Consider the following 22,802-nt stretch of genomic DNA (forward strand, 5'->3'; position numbering starts at 1 on the left):
ATCACACAATTCTACAGTAAAAAGAGGAAATTAAATTAATATTCATTGAGATTTAGAGCGTATTAATTGGTGCAAGCGTCGGTCTGGGAAAAGTTTTGCCTCCCTCTGCTGACTGGGAGTATGAACGACGTTAAAATAAACCACAAGAACTGTAACAAAATGATAAATCTTACCAATTGTAAATATATTTTTACTTTGCATTAAATGTTATCGTTATACCATGTTATAAGGTCATTTAGTTACGTTATAATATGTAATAGCATGGTTGTAATACAAAATGTAATACAATAAAATAAAATAAAATATTTGTTGTACATTTTAACGTAGTCTTATTTTAAATCATCCCAGCCCCCTGGTTGAGAAACACGGGGATAATTCTTTTCCATAATATTATAAGCATATATAAGTTAAGTCAACATTTTTGGTCAACATTTTTGTGTTTTACGCTTAGGCTTCAGCAACTTGTGTCATTGCTCTCTTTGCACGCTCAAACAGGAAGTGACTGTGAGAGTCGGAGCTCTAGGACACAGTTGAGATTCTTTGATGTCGTTTCTTCTACGAGAGTTGTTAAAAGTCCACACAGCAGCAGTAGTTGCAGAACAGGATCATACTTAATCACGAACAACATCAATTATGGAGATGTTTAATCATCTTCATGCAAACGTGAATAATAACTTGACATCAGTTTGTACAGCCAGCGCATGCGCTGCAGGCGCATTATTTCTCTTCTTGAAATGGATCAATAAACAGAAGATTCAGAAGAAAATACTGAAGGCTCGGAAAAGAAGAGACAAGTCATTTCATGAAGCTAAACAAGCTGTGCAACAATTTAAAATAACGGTAAATAACTTTTTTTTCTTTTAATAATTTTTTCAAGTTTTAGACTTTTTATAGTGATTTTTGTTTGTTTGTTTGTTTGTTTGTTTTTGGCCGTCTAGTAGAATATTTCATTTTAATTTTATCAAATACACATACGTATGTTTTTTAAATGCATACATGAATGTTTATATACATATTATGCAAAAAACAACTTTTCTTTTGTATGCAATTTATCACAATTAATCTCTTGACAGCCTATCACAAAGATACGAGTCGACGTCACAGTTACGTCACGCGCGCATGTGGTGGCAGAAAAACAGTGGAAATGAATGAGACACGACTAGTGTAACGAACAATATAACTTACTAGAAAATGTTTTGTTGTGCTGTTGAGTGTGCAAGCCATTTAAACTTTTAATTTATTTAAAAAATAAGCGTAACTTGGTGAAAACGTTATAAGAAACATTACACTGAAGAGAAATATAGGGGAAACAGACTTCTACAGAACACCGGATCCTTAAAAATCACAGTTTAATGCTAAAACAGTTCACACAGCTATTGAGAAGCATTCACTTTCTGCCACCAGTTGGGCTCCGCCCACAAAAACGTCATCTCTTTTTGCAAACACGCAAAAGGTCTATAGGAAAATCGTTAATTCATCAGTCAATGAACCCTGAATTCTCTTTTACGGAATAACAAAATTATAGACGGTAAATAAATATATGACATTTAAAAAAAATATTATTATTTATGTTTGTTTATTTCTGTTTCCAGAACCCTGACTTTGAGGGCAGTGTCATAGTATCTCTGTCATTGCCAGAACTCATTGAGAAACTCAAGGATGGATCCCTGCAGCCAGATGCTGTGCTTCACGCCTTCATGGAAAAGGTTGTAATTTCTTTTTAATCTCTTTTTATCTGTTTATAGCTAGATTCATGACTTGTCCTGTGAAACCTTTTCTAGAAACCATTCACTAGTATTTTTATATAGAGGTCATTCAAAAGATATTCATGTTAGATCATGTTTTTACACACGCGACACACACATCTCTGCTACAAATGAAACCTATTGTTGTGAAACCTACCATTCTTATTCAGTTACACACCAAAAGTGACAGAAGTGGAAATGAATACAACTTACCCCATACAGTAGGAGGGATTCATTGTAACAGACAGAGGGTTTGTTGGAACCGTGATGACATTTCACAAAAACCTAGAGTATGCCATATATTCCTCTGGCATACAAAGACATTCTCAAATAAATCAAACCACATTATATATAAATAAATTGTGTACTAACTCCACCATACTTAAAAAATGCACGGATGTTCACAGACTTAGAGTCCGATATAACAACAATACGTAAGCTAACAAACGCTGAAATATTGTAATCCTGGTAGTTTAAAATTTCAAAGGCTGTCATTTTTTAACTAAGTGCAACTTTTTTACTGTACACTGGAGGATTAGTTGTAACATTGTGTTACTGTAACCCCCCTGTGTAAAAAATCAATCAGTTACTAGGGGTTATTGACATGTTACACACCCAACTCAGAAATTGATAGTAACATATGATAAATAAACTTTCATGCCTTCAAAACACTTTTTGTCCAGTATCATAATGAAAACACATCAAAACTTTTTATAAATTGACAGGTGTGAATTTGCAATAATACATAATCAGGGTTTTAAATTAATGTTTTCACTCACCAGCCAATTTGGCTACTAAAGTTTTAAGTTACCGGCCAAAGAGAACAAAGAGAAAAAAAACAGATTACTTTGTCACATCTTTATTTATAAACAGTTATTATATATTTTATTATTATAAAATCAGAATTTTATATTAATTAAATTATAAACATCCTGCTATCTCCTCCCTTCATCCAAGTCACCAAAAATGTGTTTTAGGTAAGCAAATCAAAACAGTAAAATGTACATCAAATAAATAATCAATTTTCTTACTGCGTGATGCTTTATAAATATCAGTTGTGACATATTGTTTTAATGAGCACATCACTGGATAAAAGGTCATCAAGGAGTACTAACCCAAGCTAAGTATAGCCACATTATTACAGTATGTTCGAGTCTCGACTTTCAAATAAGACAGAGATGCGCAGGTGTTGCACAATAATGCTGTATTTAGTACCATGATGACAATATGTGCGCTAAAACAAGAATTGACTTGCATGCACTTTTTTAAGAAATTAATGATTGAACATAATTTATAAAAACTAACCCGCCAAATTGGCTAGTGATTTCACAACATTGGCGGGTTAACGGTTGTTAATTTGAAACCCTGCCTGTATATAATATAGTATTTCTTGTTTTGTCGGTAAAGGCTCAACAATAAGAATTGTTCATTGATAGAGGTTTGGGTCAGCTGATGAATCATTCATTTCATTTTATGCATGCTCACAACATCAACTTTGGATTACACATTACACATCTATAAGTTTCTCATTGATGTTGCTGAATTATATGATGTGAATGTTGCTGTTTTATGGTTTTGTTATACAGGTTGATGTTATCTAGTTTGATACGTGCTTTGTATTTGAGTAAAAACAAAGGAAACAAAGAAAAATCATTTATATCACGATAGGCATCAGTTTCCAGCAAAAGCAGATAATAAGTTAGTTGCACATTTATATACTTTAGTGTTTGGTTTCACAGATTTTCTTACAGTAATCGTTGGTTTCTAGAGAAAGTGGGGAGCTGTTTGCATATCCATAACGCATAAATTGCTCATTTGACATTTGCAGTCAAAACTTGAAATGTACATTCACAGAGAATGCATTTATTACCAATATACTGAACCATCTGTTTATATTTTAATATTATATGATATATAATAAACCCCTGATGAGTTCAGACATCTATCTGTCTATACTCATGTTTCTTTTTAGATGAGGGAAACATGCATGCGTTATGGATGTGACAAAAAAGTTTTTGGGAGATAAAATACTTTTTATGAATGGTGTGAATTAAAATGCACAAACTATAATCAAGAATACCCAACAAATGGAGAATGGGCAGCTCATCAAAGAACATTTCATATTTATTTTATTTACATTATTGTGTGCGCATTTATGAGGAAGAAACACGTGAGATTTCTAAAATTGGCACTTACTAAACTATGAAAAATAAAAAGCTTTAAATACCTCAACAGAGACTTTTATATATTGACCAAAATATTGACATCTGAGACATAAATTTGGGTAAAAACTTTACTTTTTTATAAAATTGACATTTGCATAGAATAGCACATATAGTGTTGATATTTATAGGTCATTGCAATGTAAACACATAAAGGTAAAGTGCGGAGAAAGGCTGGGATAGATTCCTGAATGGTGTGAAGAATAAAGAAAGGCTGGGATTCAAAATTATATTTCAACCTGTGAATAAAGTTTTATGATTTTGTAATAGGGATGTGCATCGATGCATCACGTTCCCATTAAAAAGACCTGTCTAAAACTGATTCTGAATCGACTCCAATTCAGTGTTATAAATATATGCCTTTAGATATTTCCTGGAATAGTGTTTGTAATGATACTTTTTCTATGGCACAAATGGAGTTTCTGCACGAAAGCACCCTCTGGCTTTTGAATGTGGTGGCATTTCACTGTAATTCATTCAAATTCATTCATTGAGAAAACGTGCATTTGCCCAATTTATTGTCAAAACCCTATTTTGTAAAAGTAACATTCTGATGCAGAAAAAGCATGAAAGATTGTACACCAAAGTTTTCAGTGTTTGTTTGATCTGGTGTATTGACCGTTTTTACAGCATGTGTATGAAAGCTCAGATTTCCTTGTTTGCATCAAAGCAAACAAGATTTTCTTAGTAACACTTTTAAATCTGGATTAGCAGGTTTGCATGCTGTCTTTAGGTTGAACTACAAACTGTATGCATATTTGTAGTGTATTGTATTGTTGTTGCATGGTTTCTGTCTCTTGTCTGGCACTGTTTGCACTGGGTTGCACACATGCACTTTATGTTACTAGGTTAAAATTAACTTTTTAGTCTGTGTTGTTTTATGTAGTTCAGTGTCTGTGGTCCTGGAGAAACGTGGTATCATTTCACAATGTACTGCGCTGATATGGTTGAAAACTTACAATAAAGCTACTTAACTTGAATTGATAATGATAAATCAACAAGTTATATTTAACTTTGTGCCATGCAAATTATTTTCAACTTGCGCGAAGACGCGTGAGGCAAATAGCGAGTTTTCACAGCAATTGCGCCGCCCAGTTTGCGTCTTTCGTATTGCCCCGCACCAGTTTGCGTCTATTCGCATCTTTGCATTAACTTTGTATGTAAGCTGCTTGCGCAAATTATTGAATTCGCGTTTGGTGTGTACGCCCCATTACACTAGGTCTCGCTAAGGTCAGGAAAATGACTTTCTCTGTGACCTCTCTCTCATATAATACAAATACACAGGTTGCATATCAATAACTCAAGATCCTTCAGAATACTATTAATATCATTTCTTATGAAATTTTTGATGTTAAATAGAAGTATCTTTTGGGCCCTAGTGTATAATTTTATGTATTAGTAATGTCTAAACTGTGAACCTCAAAAACGGTTCTGGCTAGATGGTATACAGCTATAGCCAAATCTCGGGAGATGCTGGGTTTAGAGTTAGGTTTGGGGGTAGGATTAGGATAAAAAACAGCGGTTCTGGTTAATTAGGATACATCTACAGCCTAAATCCCATCAAATGTTGGTTAGGGTTATGTTTGGGGTTCTGTTTAGGATGAAAACAACACATCCGGTCAGATTTCATGAGGTTATAGCTAGGTTATAGTTGCTGTATCCCTTCTAGCCTTAAACTCCTAAAAAAATGCTGCTTGAATGAAACCAATGTGTCAGAAACTGAGAACGATGTCTTTCGTTGGGTTTCAAAGGCTCTGCAGGTGAACGACAAACTGAACTGCAACGCTCAGATGCTGATGGGCTCTGTGGAGCAGCTGAAAGACATCAAGACTCAACAGAAAGGTCTTCTGTATGGCATCCCGATCAGCATCAAGGAAAACCTCGGATATAAGGTGAAGATCTGAGCTCAGGTGTGATCGGTCCGGTCTTCGGGTTTGCATTGTAACTCTTTGTTTGTGGCTACAGGGTCTTGACTCTACATGTGGAGTGCTGAGTAAGATAGATCAGCCGGCGCTTATGGACAGTGTGGTTGTTGCTGTGCTGAAGAGACAGGGCGCCATTCCTTTCGTCAAGACAAATGTACCGCAGGGTCTTCTGAGGTGAGCCCACGTCATATCGTGTGCAAACGTAATGCAAAAGACTATCATGTTAAATATTACACACATATAACCCATGCAGATCATTTACTGAAGCTTTGAGCATTAAAAGTTTAGTTAAATGCTAAATGAGTAAATGTCAGGGTCACCTATGTGGAATGTTGATAAACCAAACCACAGGTGACCCTGGACCTCAGTCATAACGGTCAGTTTTTGAGATTTGTATCATCTGATAAATAAGTTTTTCTTTTAAAATATGGTTTGTTAGGATAGGACAATATTTGGCTGAGATACGACTATAGTTAAATCTGGAGTCTGAGGGTGCAAAAAAAATCTAAATATTGAGAAAATCGCCTTTAAAGTTGTCCAAATGAAGTCCTTAGCACTACATATTACTAATGATAAATACATATCTTATACATTTACGCTAGGGAATTTACAAAATATCTTCATGGAACATGATCTTTACTTAATATCCAAAATAATTTTTGGCATACATTTTTTTTTTGACCCATACTATATATTTTTGGCTATTGCTAAATACCCAAGCTATTATGACTGGTTTTGTGGTCCAGGGTCACAAATTAACAAAGTTATGGATTGCCAGAGATTTTTGTTTGTTGTTTAAATGTTTCCATTGATCAAAATGTAATCCACTTGTTAACTTGTGACATAAGAAAAAACAATTTCTGGGTCAAAGCCTCCGCCGACTACAATTTAAACAGCTGTTTATTGGCAATTATACATTATACAGGCTCATGACATCCCGGACACAGGTCATGGAAATTTTGCTTTTTAGTCAGGAGAAGTCAGGGAATTTGACATTTCACTTAGACCTTGAACTTTTTTTGCATCCAGACATTGTAATGATAATTTTGGAAATTGGGGATAAAACTATGGGGTTAACAACCTGGATATAAAAACTGACTGTAACGTCTTTTCTAAAAAAGTTTGTGTCGAATGTTTTTTTTTTTTTTCAAAAAAGTGCAAAGGTTCAACAAGCTCTTTAATCCTCTGTGTTAACTGTTATATAATATGATCCCCTTAAAGTGTGATGAATGATTATATACATTTATAAAAGCAGCCATTGTGTAAGAATATGACACCGTAAGCATGATTTTAAGATAATAAACCCTAATCCAGTGTGATTTAACACCCGTCATAAACACATGGTTGACATAAAAAACTTTGCGCTTCACAATCATAAAAACGTTTATGAAAGTTGATTACTCTTTTAAGTATCTTTCAACCGTATGTTAAATTTGAATTAACATTACAGTAAGCTTCCTTCACAACTAAAATGTGCATGAATAAATACAAATAAGGTCTTTTAAATGCCATAGATGAATATTTAGTAAATGCATATATAGATAACAAATAAATCTACATACAGTGGGGAAAATAAGTATTTGACACTTCAGCATATTTATCAGTAAGGGGATTTTTGGGGCCATTACCAACAGATGTAGCCATCAAGCCAAATATTGAATACAAAAAAATCAGAACATTTAAGTATACAAGTTGAGTCATAATAAATAAGGTGAAATGACTCAGGGAATAAGTATTGAACACACTTTATTTAAAACTTTGTAGAAAAGCCTTTGTTGGTGATTACAGCTTCTAGACACCTCTTTTATGGAGAGACCAGTCGTCTGCATTCCTCAGGAGTGATTCTTAAAAATCCCCTTAAAAAATGCTGATGTGTCAAATACTTATTTTCTCCGCTGTATATAGATTACAATTTATTACATAGTTAATATTATATATATATATATATATATATATATATATATATATATATATATATATATATATATATATATATATATATAGGGATCGTCTTACAGTGATGTGCTTGAAGAACTTAAGTGAAACTTCAGCATGCAACCTTTCGCAAGTTCTGCTTTTATTTATTAAATAGTAATTGTAGTCGAATTTATAACTACAAAACAAAATTTTTTAAAATACAGTTTTTAATAACACATCATAAGTGCCTGTGTGGTCTTCTGTAGGTAAAGGGTGCTTGTTCCACATTTCAGTGGTTCCCAACTTTGGGTCCGGGGGGCAGCGAAGTGTGCAGTGGTGGCGCACAATCCTATATGTTTTGAGCGTAAATAAAGATGCATAAAATGTTCCACTAATATTTTTATTATTATTTTTTTAAATCATATGCTAAAAATTCCAAGATAAGGTTGTTAAAATATTCTTTTAATTTTGCCCCCTGTTACAACAAAATCAAATATCAGATAAAGAGAGTTGGGGGAAATCACTGGTTTATTTAATGTTGTTTTTTTTTAGTTGTGTTCAACTCATGTTGACTGTTCTTTATACAAATGATAGCCTTTGACACATAGAAATAAATAATTCTCTAGCTCTGGTTACTCACTCTACGTAAGTCTAGACACCATTGACTGAATTAAACTATAACCAATCTGTCGTGTTTCAATCCGTTGTAGTTATGACTGCTGTAACCCAATTTATGGCCAAACCCTGAACCCCCACAACCTTCAGAAGACCCCAGGAGGTTCATCCGGCGGAGAAGGAGCTCTGATTGGTGGAGGTGGCTCCATCCTGGGCCTAGGGACTGACATCGCTGGGAGCGTTCGTATCCCATCGGCCTTTTGTGGGATTTGTGGACTTAAGCCCACATCAAACCGGATAAGGTTCTTGTGTTTGATTTATGTAAAGATATATAATATCTAGGCTAGTAGTGTCATTTATGCATAAATTTGACCTATGTGTGATATTTTTTTGTAGTTTGCGTGGGGCCAATTCTTGTAACAAGGGCCAGAAGTCAGGTACACAATTTTACAGCAATCATAAACCACATTGTTCAGCACCGTTACATTACGATTCTGTGTTGTGTTTGTAGTCTTGTCATCGATTGGCCCCATGGCGAGGGATGTTGAGAGCTTGGCCCTCTTTATGCAGGCTCTTCTCTGCGAGGACATGTTCACCTTGGACCCCACCGTTCCTCCCATACCGTTCAACCGCGAGGTCCTGAACAACCAAAAGCTTGTTTTATAGACAACGATTGCCAAGCCGCTGTTACAAGCCTTTGATTCCTTTTTACCAAATGAACAGGTGTATGAGAGCTCAGAGCCCCTGAGGATTGGTTATTATGAGGTTGATGGTTACTTCCAACCATCTCCAAGCATGGCCAGGGCCTTCAGGGAGACCAAGCACCTACTGGAGAGAGCAGGGCACACGGTACAACGCTAAACTGTTTGTGATTTCAGAATTAAAGGTGACATAGAGTGATTGAACGGGGTATTTATCCTTGTTCTGTGATGTGACATGTAGACAACATTTTTTGGTTTGGGTCTGTAATGCCTTAGAAGCTTCCTAAAAACCTCTCTCAGGTAGCTCTATTAGGGTGGGGGATTTTAAACAAGTGGTTTTGCACCTATTTAGCTCCCCCTACTGGCTTAACTTGCAATCTCATTACTGATTGGCTGACTTTGCTGCCACTCAAAAAATGTAGCCAATAATTTTTTATAAGTGGATGGGCAGTTAGATGCCTGTGATGTCATAAGCATCAGTTTTTCAGATTGGGCTGTTTTCTGGCTGACATTTCTAAAAGAGGAATTTCTATGAGACTGAGATGTTTAGCATGTTTAGCACTTTTTGTATGTTTGTGAATGTGGGTAGACTACCATTATTCAACAAAGACAAGGTAAAAATGTTTTTTCATTCTCTGTCCCCTTTAAACATAAAAGAAAATGTTCATATTCACAAAAAATTCGTAGACGCAAAATATGCGCGTCGATTTGTCAGACCCAAAATGGTGGCACCGGAGAGTAGTAGCAACGCGAGTGGAACAGATCAGATTTAATAATGTATGTGCCTCTTAAGTCTATAATTGTTTTAAATTCTGTCATTAAATGGACTAGAGCAGCACGAAAACAATGTGGATTAAACAAATCACAGTTATAAAAATTTCACTGACCATCAAAAGGCACATTGAAGAGGTTTTGCTCATAAATGCATGTAAAATAAAGTAATGTGAACTTGAGATTTTTATACTGTTACTAAACTGCACAGTATGTGCTGCAAACGTTTTTTTGAATGCTACCTCTGACTAAGAATGCATTACTTTGCACTGGTATAGTTTTTTTTGTTAAGGAATTCGTGTTTTTTTTCATTCAGATATGTAAATCAACTTGTATAAATTACTATTAGTTAATAATTGAGAATTGAAATCGAATCGAACCGATAAAATGAATCGTTAGATTAATCGATGCACCGGAAAAATAATCGCTAGATTAATCGTTAAAAAAATAATCGTTTATCCCAGCCCTAATCTTAATCAGTGTTGGGTTAACGCATTACAAGCAACGTGCATTACGTAATAAGGCTGGGTATCGATTCAGATGTTCCAGATCGATTCGATTTCGATTCACAAGCTATTGATTCGATTCTGATTCTCGACTCAGTTTTTATACCCGATTCTCGATTGAACTCAATTAATATAGATTATATAGAATATTATATTACATTATAATATATTAGAATATAGACTGAATGAATGAATGACAGGCTCGCCTCTCGCTCCTTGGTAACATTGCGCAAGGCAAAAAAGGGTGACATCTAGTGGAGAAGACTAGGTATTAGATAAACGCTAATCTTACGTTCAATGTTTGCGGAAATAAAATTGAAAAAAAAAGATTCGTGGCCTGTGAGAATCAATTTTGAATCCACCACAGAAAAAAACGATTAATCGAAAAATCTATTTTTTTTTGCCCAGCCCTATTACGTAATAATATTACTTTTCGGAAGTAACGAGTAAAGTAAAGCATTACTTTATAAATGTACACATTAATATTTGAGTTACTTTTTTATAAACTTTTCAGTTTAATTAATTCAATTTAAAAATAAAATAATGTACTGAATTAAATCGAACATATTAATGTAGAATAACGCACTCTGAGCGGCAACAGTTTGAGTCAGCTTCACATTTTTGCGATTATAAATACACATGCAAGGCCTGAAAGAGATCAAGCCTCAGCCAAGTAAGAAAAAGTAACGCAAAGGTAATGCAAAAGTAATGTAAGCATTACTTTCCATGAAAAGTAACTAAGTAACACAATTAGTTACTTTTGGGGGGAGTAACTTAATATTGTAATGCATTACTTTTAAAAGTAACTTTCCCCAACACTGATCTTAATGTAACAAGAATATGAAATTATTTAAAACCACGCAAGCATGAAAGGGTTAATAGCCATGTTTTTATAAGTTGTGTAGTTATATCAGTTTTGGTCTGGGGTTGTGACGTGTCCTTCACCCTTCAGCTGATCCCGTTCAAACCCCCGCGGATCACCATGGCCGCAAATGAGCTGATGGTTAAAGGGATTTTGGCGGATGGAGGTGTGACCCTCCTGAAAAACATGTGAGTCCATTATTTGCATCATCAACTTTTTGTTTCTGTATTAAACGTGCTTCATTCATCTGTTATACATATTAACACTAAATAATAATTATAGTTTTCAGCTTTACAGAAAATAAGCATTCAAGCTGTACATTTTGTTTCAAGGTACAGTATGTTTGTAATTTCAGAGGGAAACCCATTGACCCAACTCTTCAGTCTCAACTGATGCCATACAGACTCCCAAACTTCATAAAGAAGATTCTTTCTATCATTCTCAAGCCTATTGTGAGTTTCGTTATTTTTAATCATTTCCTGCTTTTATTTGTGTTGTTGCATGAACTAATGGTCTGATCTGATGCTTGTGTTGTCCTCTCCAGTATCCACGGATATCTGCATCCACAAATTCAATACGTGGTGTGAGGTGAGCTACAGATTAAATCATAGCGTATTGAAGTATAAGTTACTGTTTTGTGAGTTCCTGTGTTATCAGTTTCAGTTGGACTGGCCAATCAGAATCAAGCATATCGGAGCGCAGTGTAATAAATATTTTTAATATCTAAACGCGCATGACAGGTAGGGAACAATATCTAGAAAAACATTAAAGTAATATACAGGTTTGCATGCTTTGATTGTATTAATCATACAGATTAGTCTTTATTTTAATAAAGACTTTTTTAAAGGTGCAGTGTGTAATTTTTAGAAGGATCTACTGTATCATTAGGGGTGTATAAAGACCTTTTTATAATGAACCGTTATGTTTTTATTACCTTAGAATGAGACATTTTTATTTACATACAACGAGGGTCCCTTTTGTGGAAGTCGCCATTTTGTGCCGCCATGTTTGTACAAAAGCCCTTAATGGACGTTTTTTTACTAAGTTGTCTCCAACTATGACATGTTTTTTTTTTCGGTGACAGCTACCGTAGCTTCTCATTGCGTTTCAAAAGCAAGAGGTGAGCAGTGGACTGAGCCGTTGGTTGCAATGCGCCTCACCACTAGATGCCGCTAAAATTTACACACTGCACCTTTACATAAATGTCTAAACTTTATAGTGACCACAACTGCCAAGCTTCAAGAATTTGTCCATTCATCATGGTCTTTATAATTTAAGTCGTCTAAATTCATACGATAGCTTTTTGTGTACTCAAAATGTTTGGCAAGAATAACTATGCACTACTTTTACAGTACAACTGTAGTATTGTAATTGAGATTTTTGAGTGAACTGTATCGTTAAATGCTTATTTTTACAACGTTTCTATCTTTTTTTTTTCTTTTGCAAGGTCCATACCAGAATTATGGCAACAACATACACAAGTCGAGGTAGTCTTACTTTATTTTATTGCTTTTATTATTGCTGTTATTGGGTGATTCTCACGAAAACTTGGTTTTAAACATGTCAAGCATGAAAATGTAAAAATTGCTTACATTTACTTTTTTTCCCACCAGACATTGAAAAACAAAGTCTGGAGTAAATGGGAACATTAATTTAAAAACTTTTACTTATCATTTAACACTTTTTGTAACATAATTGAAAAAATTAGTCCTAAAAAATCTCATTACCGCAAAAGTCAGAAAACATCAACACTGACATATTATCAAAATGACATGACAAACCTGAAAGAACATAATTTGGAGGTTCTGCACATGCATTTGGAATCGGAGTGTTGTGCTTCTATTGATTGAATTGACATTTGGTGAGCATCTGTTGCGGTGATGATAATCAAAATGTCGTGTAAGCATTCTGACAAGACAAAATTTCAAATTAACTGTAAAAAAATGATCTTGCCTGGTGGCCGTCTTGAGGTGGCTGGTCCGTGTGCTTGGTCACTCGGAATCAAACTTTGTTGAAGTTCTGTGTGTGTGCTTGGACTGTTCTCAAAAAGTGTTGCGGAGGATGAGAACATCAGGCATGGACACATCATTTTCCTAATTTTTCTTCATTATTATTATACATGAATATTCAGTAAATATTTTTTCTGTCATCTAAAGTAGTCTAGAAAAACATCGTTATTTTTTTTTCTTAATATTTTTGTGTTAATTTGATTAAATTACAACATAACGCATGTTCAAACACAGCCGGACACATTGCGGTAATGAGAATTTCAGCAGAAAATGAGATAAAATTTACAATTATAAATTCTTATGTTGAAATCACACATTGTGCAAGGTAGAACACAGTATTGTGTTAATTCTGATGCTTTTTAATGTTACTGTATTACACATTTTAAAGCTAAAATCATTAGTGCCGTGGTGTTATTAGTTAGCTGTTGTTATTAGAAACATCTCAGCCAATAGCTAATAGTTACTAACCTCCCATCTGGTTTATGGGCTGAAGATAAAGGTTCACCTCACACATTTATAGTGTTATGCACCAGTATGCACAAATCTGGGAGGAGATGTTTAGAGTCACCCTAATATTGAATTTGTGCTTGACAAGAAGTATTGTGTAAAGTAAGACCTAGGTGAAGACCATTCTGGATCATCTCTACTGATGTGTTAACCAGATGCACAACATGAAACAAGTACATGCTTATCAGAAGACACCACACAGGGAAACCACTACTGTCCAAAAACACTGATACAGTAAACCATAATTTTACAAACGACCGTCTGAATGTTGCTCAGGGCTACTGGGGAAAAAAAGAGACATGAAAAAACCTTTTCATTCACTATCACACACGTGGATGTCTTTACAGTGTGTTATAAGGACATTATTTTAGCGTTATTCAAGTAGATACTGTAGGAAACTTTATTTAGTCTTCATGACAGCTCTCTGCATACATTTGAACATGTTTGTGGTCATGACATGTCAATGTATTTGGTCCTGGTGGAACTAGCTAATACAAATATCCCCAGTAAACAGATTTAGACAGGTGGAGTTGGGGATGGAGGTGGGTGATTTGTTGGTGCGCTACCCCGCACTGCTTGTAGCATGCCAACAAGAATACTAAAATGCATTGTTATTGCTGTAAATTACCTGAAGCTAATCCCTTTGGTTACACTGAAGTGCAAGCTGATTGGCTGGTATATCACAAGACTCGCATTACTGAACTACTGTATAGGTCATTTCTATGAAATAATACTAATAATCTTTTTCAATCTGCAGGAATACATTCATGAGGTGTTTGCAGAATGGAGAAGACTGAATCTGGACGTTCTTTTTTGCCCAATGCTCGGACCTGCCTACAATTTCTTCTACTGCGGCAGACTCAACTGTACTGTATTTTACCTTTATTAGATTACCACACAGCGGTAAATCTTAGCATTCACTTAAACTGAGCCAAATGACCTGATTAAATTTAGTCTGATCAATAATTACGCCGTACAATAAGCATTTGTTAACATTAGTCAAACTGTGTAGATTTTTAGCGCCTACTAGCAGTGAGATTGTGAATTGCAACCAAAAGCTCACTTCACTTTCGAAACGCATAGAGAAGCTACGGTAGCCGCCACAGGACAAACACAGCATGTGTCCAAATAACCACACTTGCGAACTTTACACTCGACCACTTGAATACTTACGTGACGTATTTTCTGTATTTTGCCCAAGTTGCCCAACTTCGACTCGCCTGAAAAGTCCGCTCCCCTTCTCACTCTCATAATGGGAGAGGGAGGGTGTTACTGCGCCGAGTCGGGGTGCTCCCAGGGGTGCTGTTATGCCATAAAGTATAGTTCCTCTTTTAAATCCGCTTAGAAGAGCGCTGCGTTTTGTTTTGTACCACCAAACTTGCTCGTATAACTACTCGTCTTAAATAAGAAAAACGTTGATGTGTTTGGTCACTTCAAACTTTATCTCTAAATGGTACAATTGAATGAATGGGGCTAAGCTAAATGCTATCGAAGCGTCGCAGCTCGCTCCAGCGCTTGCGTGCACGCACACAGATGATAGAGGGATGTATCAACAATTCTTAGTTAAGGTAATAACATATTTTAATATTGAAAATGAGTAGACTATTCCTTTAAAGTTTATTGTTTATTCAGTAGTCCCATTAATGTTGTTTCTAATTATGTGATAAAAGCAGTTGCAGATATTTTACAAAATACATGCTGGCACCAATGAAATGTCCAACACTTTTTGTTTTATTACCAACATAATATGTGATAGCCATTTATTAAAGGTATAGCGGAGGATTTTCTCGAATTTTAGAAAGGAACCGCCTTCTCCACTTTTTAAAAAAATGCAATTGGGCAACACTCTTGATTGACAACTAGGAGGACCAATAGTGTTGATGATCCACCCGGAAATAGAAAATCCTCCGCAATACCTTTAAAAGTTTCTGCAAAATCTCGCAAGGTTTGGGCAAAAGTCTCACGATTTACATCCAGAACATGATGCATGATGGGATACGCGGAGCCTTGAATACTGCTCCGAAGCGGTAGTAGTTTGTCCCTTTAGGGCTACTGTAGAAGCATGACGGCGACTTTTGTGTAAGGAGACCCGCGGTGTGTAGATAAAAACGGCTCATTCTAAGTTAATAAATACATTACGGTTCATTTTGGAAGCTCTTTATACGCCACTGATAATATTGTTATGTACATTAGATTGCATTGCTGTCAAGAGATCGTTCTAAAAGTTACACAACGCACCTTTAATGTATTAGCTAACAATAAGCAACATATTTTTACAGCATTTATTAATTTTTGTTTATGCTTGTTATTTTAATAGTTTTTTGTTTGTTCTTTCTGTTTCCTAATGTTAACAGAATGCATAAAGAAATGAATAAATGCTGTAGACATATTGTTTATGTTAACACATATCTTGAAGTGTTATCGTATGAATGTCTTTTATCTATGTCACATGATACTGTTTAGAATTATGCTTTAAGTTCATGCAGTCCTGTTACTCATTAATCAGAGATAACTACGATAACCAGACTGTCACAGGCTTATTTATTTTTAAAAGGTTTTTTAAAGAGAATGAAGACCCTCACAATCATTTTAGCAAACAAATGCTGAAGAAAAGAGTTTCAAATATATGCAAAGTTTCAAGACTGCCATAAAGTTGCCTAAGTTTCAAGTTTTCAAAAATATCTTTACATACTTTTCCTTTACTAAATCTTTTTTTTTGCACATATAAATAATAATAATAATAATAATATGATCTATGGCATTGTTTCCATCAAGTGTGGTCAACAGAGGAAAGTGATGCAGGTATCATTCATTACATCATATACATTTTAGAGGTACCTTTACATGCAACCAAATAATCATTTTGTAATCGTTTTGATGGCTCAATCAGATAGAAAAGCCTTGATGTTAACACCCTAACATGATTGGGGTCGATCGGATGCAAATATTGATCCTATTGAAAGTGGTGGTGTAGTCCAATCTGTGATCTGATCACCAGGAGAAAAGTATGCATGTAAGCTGGTAAATCATGGTATTTTCAGGTGCAAAAATACCTTGTGCACATGCGCAGAAGAATTGTGCTTAAGTTCATGTCTTGGCTGTACATTCTGCAGCGTTTGTGTCTTTCATAAAATTAAATAAAGCGATAAAATAGCGTTCTGCGTTTTAAAAAGTTTGTTTTCTTTGTTTATATCTGAAAACAGTTCAACTTTCTCCAACTCAACTTTGTACATATAGAGATAAAGCGTGAACTCAATGAAAGATGCTGTGCGCTGCGTTGCCAAGTCCTCTGCGTTTTTGCAGACTTCAGATTTGGGCTAATTTTAAACTTTTTCAGCGAGTTGATTTTTTTAGGATTTTGTTTATTACTTAATGGTATTTGGCTGTGAATAGTCATTGGGATGCTTTTGGGCTAGTATTGAATGTCCATTGGGCTGGTTTTGATACGTGAATCTGGCAACCCTGGCTGTGCGTTTGCGCAGACGTTTGGTTTAGATTATATAGACTGTACATGTAAACAAACATTTTTATGTACTGTTGTAACCTGCAATTGGATTAAATTCAGTAAACAAGTGACTTTAATTTCATTGCATAACACGTACGTCAGTATTAGTTTACCAGTAATACAATCCACCCCTGTGCAGTATTGTGTTTATTCTAAAACCTCTCAATTCTTTCTGAAGGTGTTTTGAGTATCACGGGTTTGTCTAATCTGTTGAACTGCCCCGCTGGGACCGTACCCGTCTCTAAAGTGACAGAAGAGGATGAAGCACAGCTCAAGCACTACAAGGGATGCCACGGTGATTTATGGGACAAACTCTTTGTTAAGGTTAGTTTTCACACTGCTGGGTTTAACAATGATGTTACAAAGAAAGCATTCAAAAAGTTTAGAATCACTTGTTCTTTATTAATGTTTTAAACATTTTAAATAATTTTTAAAGATTTTTATACCACGGGTCTGTTGAATGCTATATTCTGATTGGCTGAGAAATATTCCGTGGGTATGCATTAATTTCTGATAACCGCATACCTAACTTGTCAAATGCCTTAAAAATAGGCACCAGAGCAATGTTTGTGGTAACCGTGGTATAAGAGGAATAATTGGCTCTGGTCCTTTGAATTATTTGAAAATAATGCACACCAGCGGTGTAACGGCACTCCGCCTCGCGTCGTGCCGCATTGTACCTTGGGTGTGCATTATTTTCTTATAATTCCATGGCCCGTCGTCAATTATTTCTTATGTATGTTTTATATTAGCATCTTCAGTGTATTTTATCAAGCAGTTTTTTATCAAGAAGTTAATATGTTGGCACAATTAAATTTCTGTGTTCAAAAGAAATGCAAACATAAGCATACACCTTCAGATCAAAAGACTTTTAAGAGCATGAACAACATTGACCCTAAACTTTTGAACTGTTGTGTACTACGTTGCATAACTATTTAACTTGTTGTGTATAGAGGTGGCCACCAGGTGGGAGCATATTCACAATTACAAAATGGGAACCAAACAATGTCAGGGAGATTGAAATATCAGGCTATTTAAACATTTAAACATCATGTGGCTTGTACCTGAAGGTTTCTGTGTTTATGTATTTAAGTTAAATGAATCAAAATCCATTAAATAGTCTTTACTAATAAAAATAATGTCCACATATTAGCCAAATGTTTTTGGATGAGTTTGTATTGGGAATTATTAAGTGTTTATGTGTGTATTTCAGGCGGTGACAGGCGGTGTCGGTCTTCCTGTGGGAGTACAGTGTGTGTCTTTACCGTGGCAGGAAGAGATGTGTCTGCGCTTTATGAGAGAAGTGGAGATGCTCACGGCCAAAAACAAACTCAACAAGTAACATTAATGACATCGTTCATCTGATCTTTATGTCATTACCTCTGATTATTAAAGAATCTGAGTTGCTAACAAACATGTTTAATTACTTTATTAACTTGGGGGGCGCAAGATAGTGCCAGGGGCTCCAATTTCTGAAATACATTAATTTATTTTAAAGGATTAGTCAATTTTCTTTGGAAAAGATCCAGATGGTTTGCTCGCCACCATGTCATCCGGGGTGATGGTGTCTTTCTTTGTTCAGTCCTGAAAAAATTATGTTTTTTTGGGGGAAAATTTCCAAGGATTATTCTCCTTTTAATGGACTTTAATGGACCCCAACACTTAACAGTTTTAATGCAGTTGGGAATTGCAGTTTCAAAGGACTCTAAACGATCCCAAACGAGGCGTGGGGGTCTTGTCTAGAGAAATGATTGACATTTTGGCAATACAAATAAAAAATATGCACTTTTAAACCACGGCTGCTCTTCTTCCTCCGGCTATGTGGCGAGCCAGTGCGACCTCATGTAGTTGTGTAATAACGTCGAAAGGTCACGTGTTACATATATGAAACGCACATTTGCGGACCATTTTAAACAATAAACGCATATGTCATCTGTGACCTCTTGACGTGATGGCGTATTGCGTGGGGTCGCGCTGGCGCGTCGCAGGACCGGAGGAAGACGAGAAGTTGTGCATTTTTCATGCCAAAACTGACGGTCGTTTCGCTGGACGGGACCCTTGTGCATCGTTTTGGAGTCCTTTGAAACTGCAATTTTGAACTGTGTAAAAAAGTGTTGAGGTCCATTTAAGTCCTGGAAAAATCCTGGAGTGTTTTCCTTTGGAAGACATGGTTTCGTTTTGACTGAGCGGGGAAGGACATCGGCATTTTGGATGACATGGTGGTGAGTAAATTATCTGGAGTTTTTTTTTTTAAAGAAAATTTACTAATTCTTTAAATTCTTTGCTACTAACCAACATTTTATAATATTATGTTTTGTTTAATTCAGATTTGAAGTTTGAGATTGTTTTATGTCATGAATTTTCTTTGGAGGGGGCGTGAAGGGATGCACCCTACACAGGGTGCTTTATAGTCCTATAGTACTATGGAAGTCAATGGTGCCCCAGATATGTTTGTCTTGAACAGGGTTCCCACGGGTCCTTGAAAGTTTGTGAATCTGGGGTATAAAATTCAAGGCCCTGTGAAGTTTTTGAAAATATACATACATAGATACAGATCATTGAAAGTGCTTGAATCTATTTTATGCAAGACGTTTTCTGGGGGAAAAAATCCACATTATTCCCTGTGTAGTGTAGGATAATATCATCAAATTCTAGACTTTTTAAGCACACGTGCTAAACTGTTCACTTTAAATGCTTATATCTTCTGTATGCGAATGTTGATTCATACCAAAATGCTTTTTTGCATAGTTGTCGTGTTTGACACATGAAAACGTCTCGGGTTACGTATGTAACTGAGAAGGGAACGAGACACTGCGTCTCTCTTGCCATACTTCCTGCATCCCTGTAACGCCGTCTTTGGCAATATTTCAGATAGCGATATACTTCCTGACTCCTGCGTCACCCTGTCTTTGTTGTTAAGCCTCACCATTGGTTGAATTTGATGTATACATTCAGACGCACTTACCACTGGAGGCGTCCCCAAAGTGTCACCGCAGTGACGCAGCGCGAGTTCCCTCGAAAGGGAACTGTAACAATGTATCTTAAAAGGTAACACGATGTAACCTTGCTCTCACCTGAAATGTGTCCCCACATTTAGTCCTTAAATTTGAGGGTATTGGACCTGGAAAGTCCTTGAAAGGTCCTTGAATTTGAAGTTAACCAAGCCGTGGGAGCTCTGCTTGAAAATATCTTCCTTTGTTTCATGTGTAAGTGAGAACACACCCATCACACGTTTTTATTGAATTTTTGAATCAGTAATGTTGTGTCATTGTTTCATTGCCCAGTATATTGTTTTATGTTTAAAGCTAATTGCACAAACAGCTTCATATAAAGTAGTTATAATGTTTGAGATTAAATGCCATAAATGCTTTTTATGATGTAATGCAGTCATTTTGAATTGTCGATTTTTGTATGATGTATCATCAGTGAATAAAAACATGATTATTGAGATGGGCAGCGTGAGGAGTACATTTGTTAAAGAAAAATATATTAAGAGGTAAATTTCAGCTAATTTGAGATTTGTCCTGTTAAAGTCACAAATGTGATTTATTGTCTTAATCATGTGAAGGTAGAAATAATCTGAAAACATGACTACATTTCTGCATGTAGATGCATTGATCAATTTTACCAGAGTAAAATGCAGAAGTATTTGTCATGTAATACACTACCCTGTTCTTAAATCCTAATGTTTTATTCTTAGTGCACTTTGTTTCTACAGAACTGTATACACTTTAAAATAAACTAAAACTCTACATCACTGTTTAATTTGAAAACCATTTTTCAGTATTGAGTGCTTTCTCCGTTTTCTGATTGGCTGTCCTCTATAGATGTCTGTATCTTAATGATGACTTTGGTTCAAAACGCTGTAGCTGGAGTTAATGACACCAATGTAAATATTAGTTTGCGCTGGGTATTACAAACATTCATTTACATGAGTCATCTAGCATGGAGACCCATTAGGGAGGTTGATTTCGTCTGATTTCATTATTCTTGTGCTCGTTCCATTGCTGATATGATCCTGAGTTATAGTCCGGGCCTGAGTGTGGAAGTGTGGTCGGGGATGCATCTATTGATTGTGTGCATTGCCGAGGCAGGTGCAGTAAATATTTCACAGTAAATTATTCATACTATAAACCAGCTTGAATGTAACTCTACACGCTTGCCCATGTTGCCTTTGTTATATTACTTGCAGTAAATTATGTATATTATTGTTTTAATAGAGAATCAAATAAATTAGCACAACAAATATTTCTTCTGCAAAGAGAAATATTTACTGTATTTGTTTCGGTAATGCATATAATCAATAGATGCATTTTTGATTACATTTTCACATTCAGGCCTGGATTCTAATTCAGGATCATTTAATATATAACAATGTTTTTACTTATGTCTGTAAAAACTAATGAAAATAAAACAGTTAACAGTCTTTACTGTATGAATTAAATATACACGCATTCGTATGAAGTACAACAGTTCTTTAGTGAAGAGCAGAGAGTGATTTTATTGAGAGATGAATTAGGTTACTGTAGCTTTAAGACTTGACAGAGATCGCTCTGTTCACGTGCACTGATGACAGGCTGCTGTGTGCGCGCGGCGGGTGTATGCAGGCGAGAGCAGCTGTGAGGAAAATTAAAGTTTAAACGCTCAAAACTTTAAAACGCATGCAAATAATAAACTTTTGACATGAGGATGCAATTGTCCGCGATAGATATGTGTTGTATACGCTGTTTGATGGGGATGTGAAGACGGGTCGCGATGTTAAGACCGGACCGCGTCCTCATAGAAAATACACTATGTAAAAGCAAAGAGAGAAATGCAAATATACACGTCGCTCATCAGCCACGGGTTATAAAAATGCTCTCACTGCGTGAAAATGGTCTCTACGTGCAGCCGCATCGAGGAGCCATATCATGACAGACAAAAGTAAACAGAAAGATCGGTTCACGAGATCGGCAAATTTAACGAGGACCGATCGAGTCATTTAATGCCGTTATCGACCGATACCGATCTGCGGCCGATCGATCGGAGCATCCCTATCAATCATTCAAAAAATATTTGATTAATTATATTTTTACACAAGCAACACACACGTCTCTGCTACAAATGAACATTTGAAGTTTGTTTCTATTACTTACCATTCTTGGACAATTACACCAAATGTGACAGAAGGGCAAACGTTACAACTTCCCCATAGGTGGGGTCAATTGTAACAGACAGGGGGTTTTAGTTGAAACACTTGATAAAAATTAAATTTGCAGGCAAATATTTGAAATGGATATTGTTTATATATCTGTCTATAATAGACAGGTATCCACACTGTATTCATTCATCCATCCAGCCCTTTTCTAACAATAGTTCAATTATAAATGGATGCAAATGTCTGAATATGTTAGAAAAAGCAGCACAACAATTATGACAAAACTTTTTTTTATATATGTGATCCAGTCTCTAATAATCATACTACAGTTTCAAAATCAAGTTCTGAGATAATGAGCATTAAAGTCTGATTTTAGCCAT

At 35.6% G+C, this 22,802-nt stretch overlaps 1 protein-coding gene across 2 annotated transcripts; it reads left to right on the forward strand.

Annotated features, from left to right (window-relative positions):
• Positions 1-503: 503 nt before the first annotated feature.
• faah (fatty acid amide hydrolase) lies at positions 504-19,044 on the forward strand. Of its 2 annotated transcripts, XM_055213710.2 has the most exons (15): positions 507-840; positions 1,593-1,706; positions 5,719-5,859; positions 5,933-6,066; positions 8,520-8,726; positions 8,821-8,861; positions 8,936-9,060; positions 9,148-9,273; positions 11,355-11,452; positions 11,620-11,716; positions 11,809-11,852; positions 12,712-12,751; positions 14,538-14,646; positions 17,464-17,609; positions 18,499-19,044. In XM_055213710.2, the coding sequence occupies exons 1-15, from the start codon at positions 634-636 to the stop codon at positions 18,625-18,627; spliced, it is 1,758 nt and encodes a 585-aa protein (XP_055069685.2). In that variant the 5' UTR covers positions 507-633; the 3' UTR covers positions 18,628-19,044. The 2 variants fall into 2 exon arrangements, with proteins under 2 accessions (XP_055069686.2, XP_055069685.2); XM_055213711.2 differs by lacking the exon at positions 18,499-19,044 and having other exon boundaries at positions 504-840; positions 14,538-14,683; positions 17,464-17,569.
• Positions 19,045-22,802: the final 3,758 nt, after the last annotated feature.

This window comes from Misgurnus anguillicaudatus, chromosome 8 (genome assembly GCF_027580225.2).
Source record: "Misgurnus anguillicaudatus chromosome 8, ASM2758022v2, whole genome shotgun sequence".
NCBI lineage: Eukaryota > Metazoa > Chordata > Actinopteri > Cypriniformes > Cobitidae > Misgurnus > Misgurnus anguillicaudatus.

Excerpts from the sequence above, each read along its gene's own strand:
- faah (XM_055213710.2), top strand. The coding sequence starts at position 634 with ATGGAGATGTTTAATCATCTTCATGCAAACGTGAATAATAACTTGACA. Across the intron at positions 1,707-5,718 it reads TTCACGCCTTCATGGAAAAG|GCTCTGCAGGTGAACGACAA; the intron begins GTTGTAATTTCT and ends TGGGTTTCAAAG. Across the intron at positions 9,274-11,354 it reads TGGAGAGAGCAGGGCACACG|CTGATCCCGTTCAAACCCCC; the intron begins GTACAACGCTAA and ends TTCACCCTTCAG.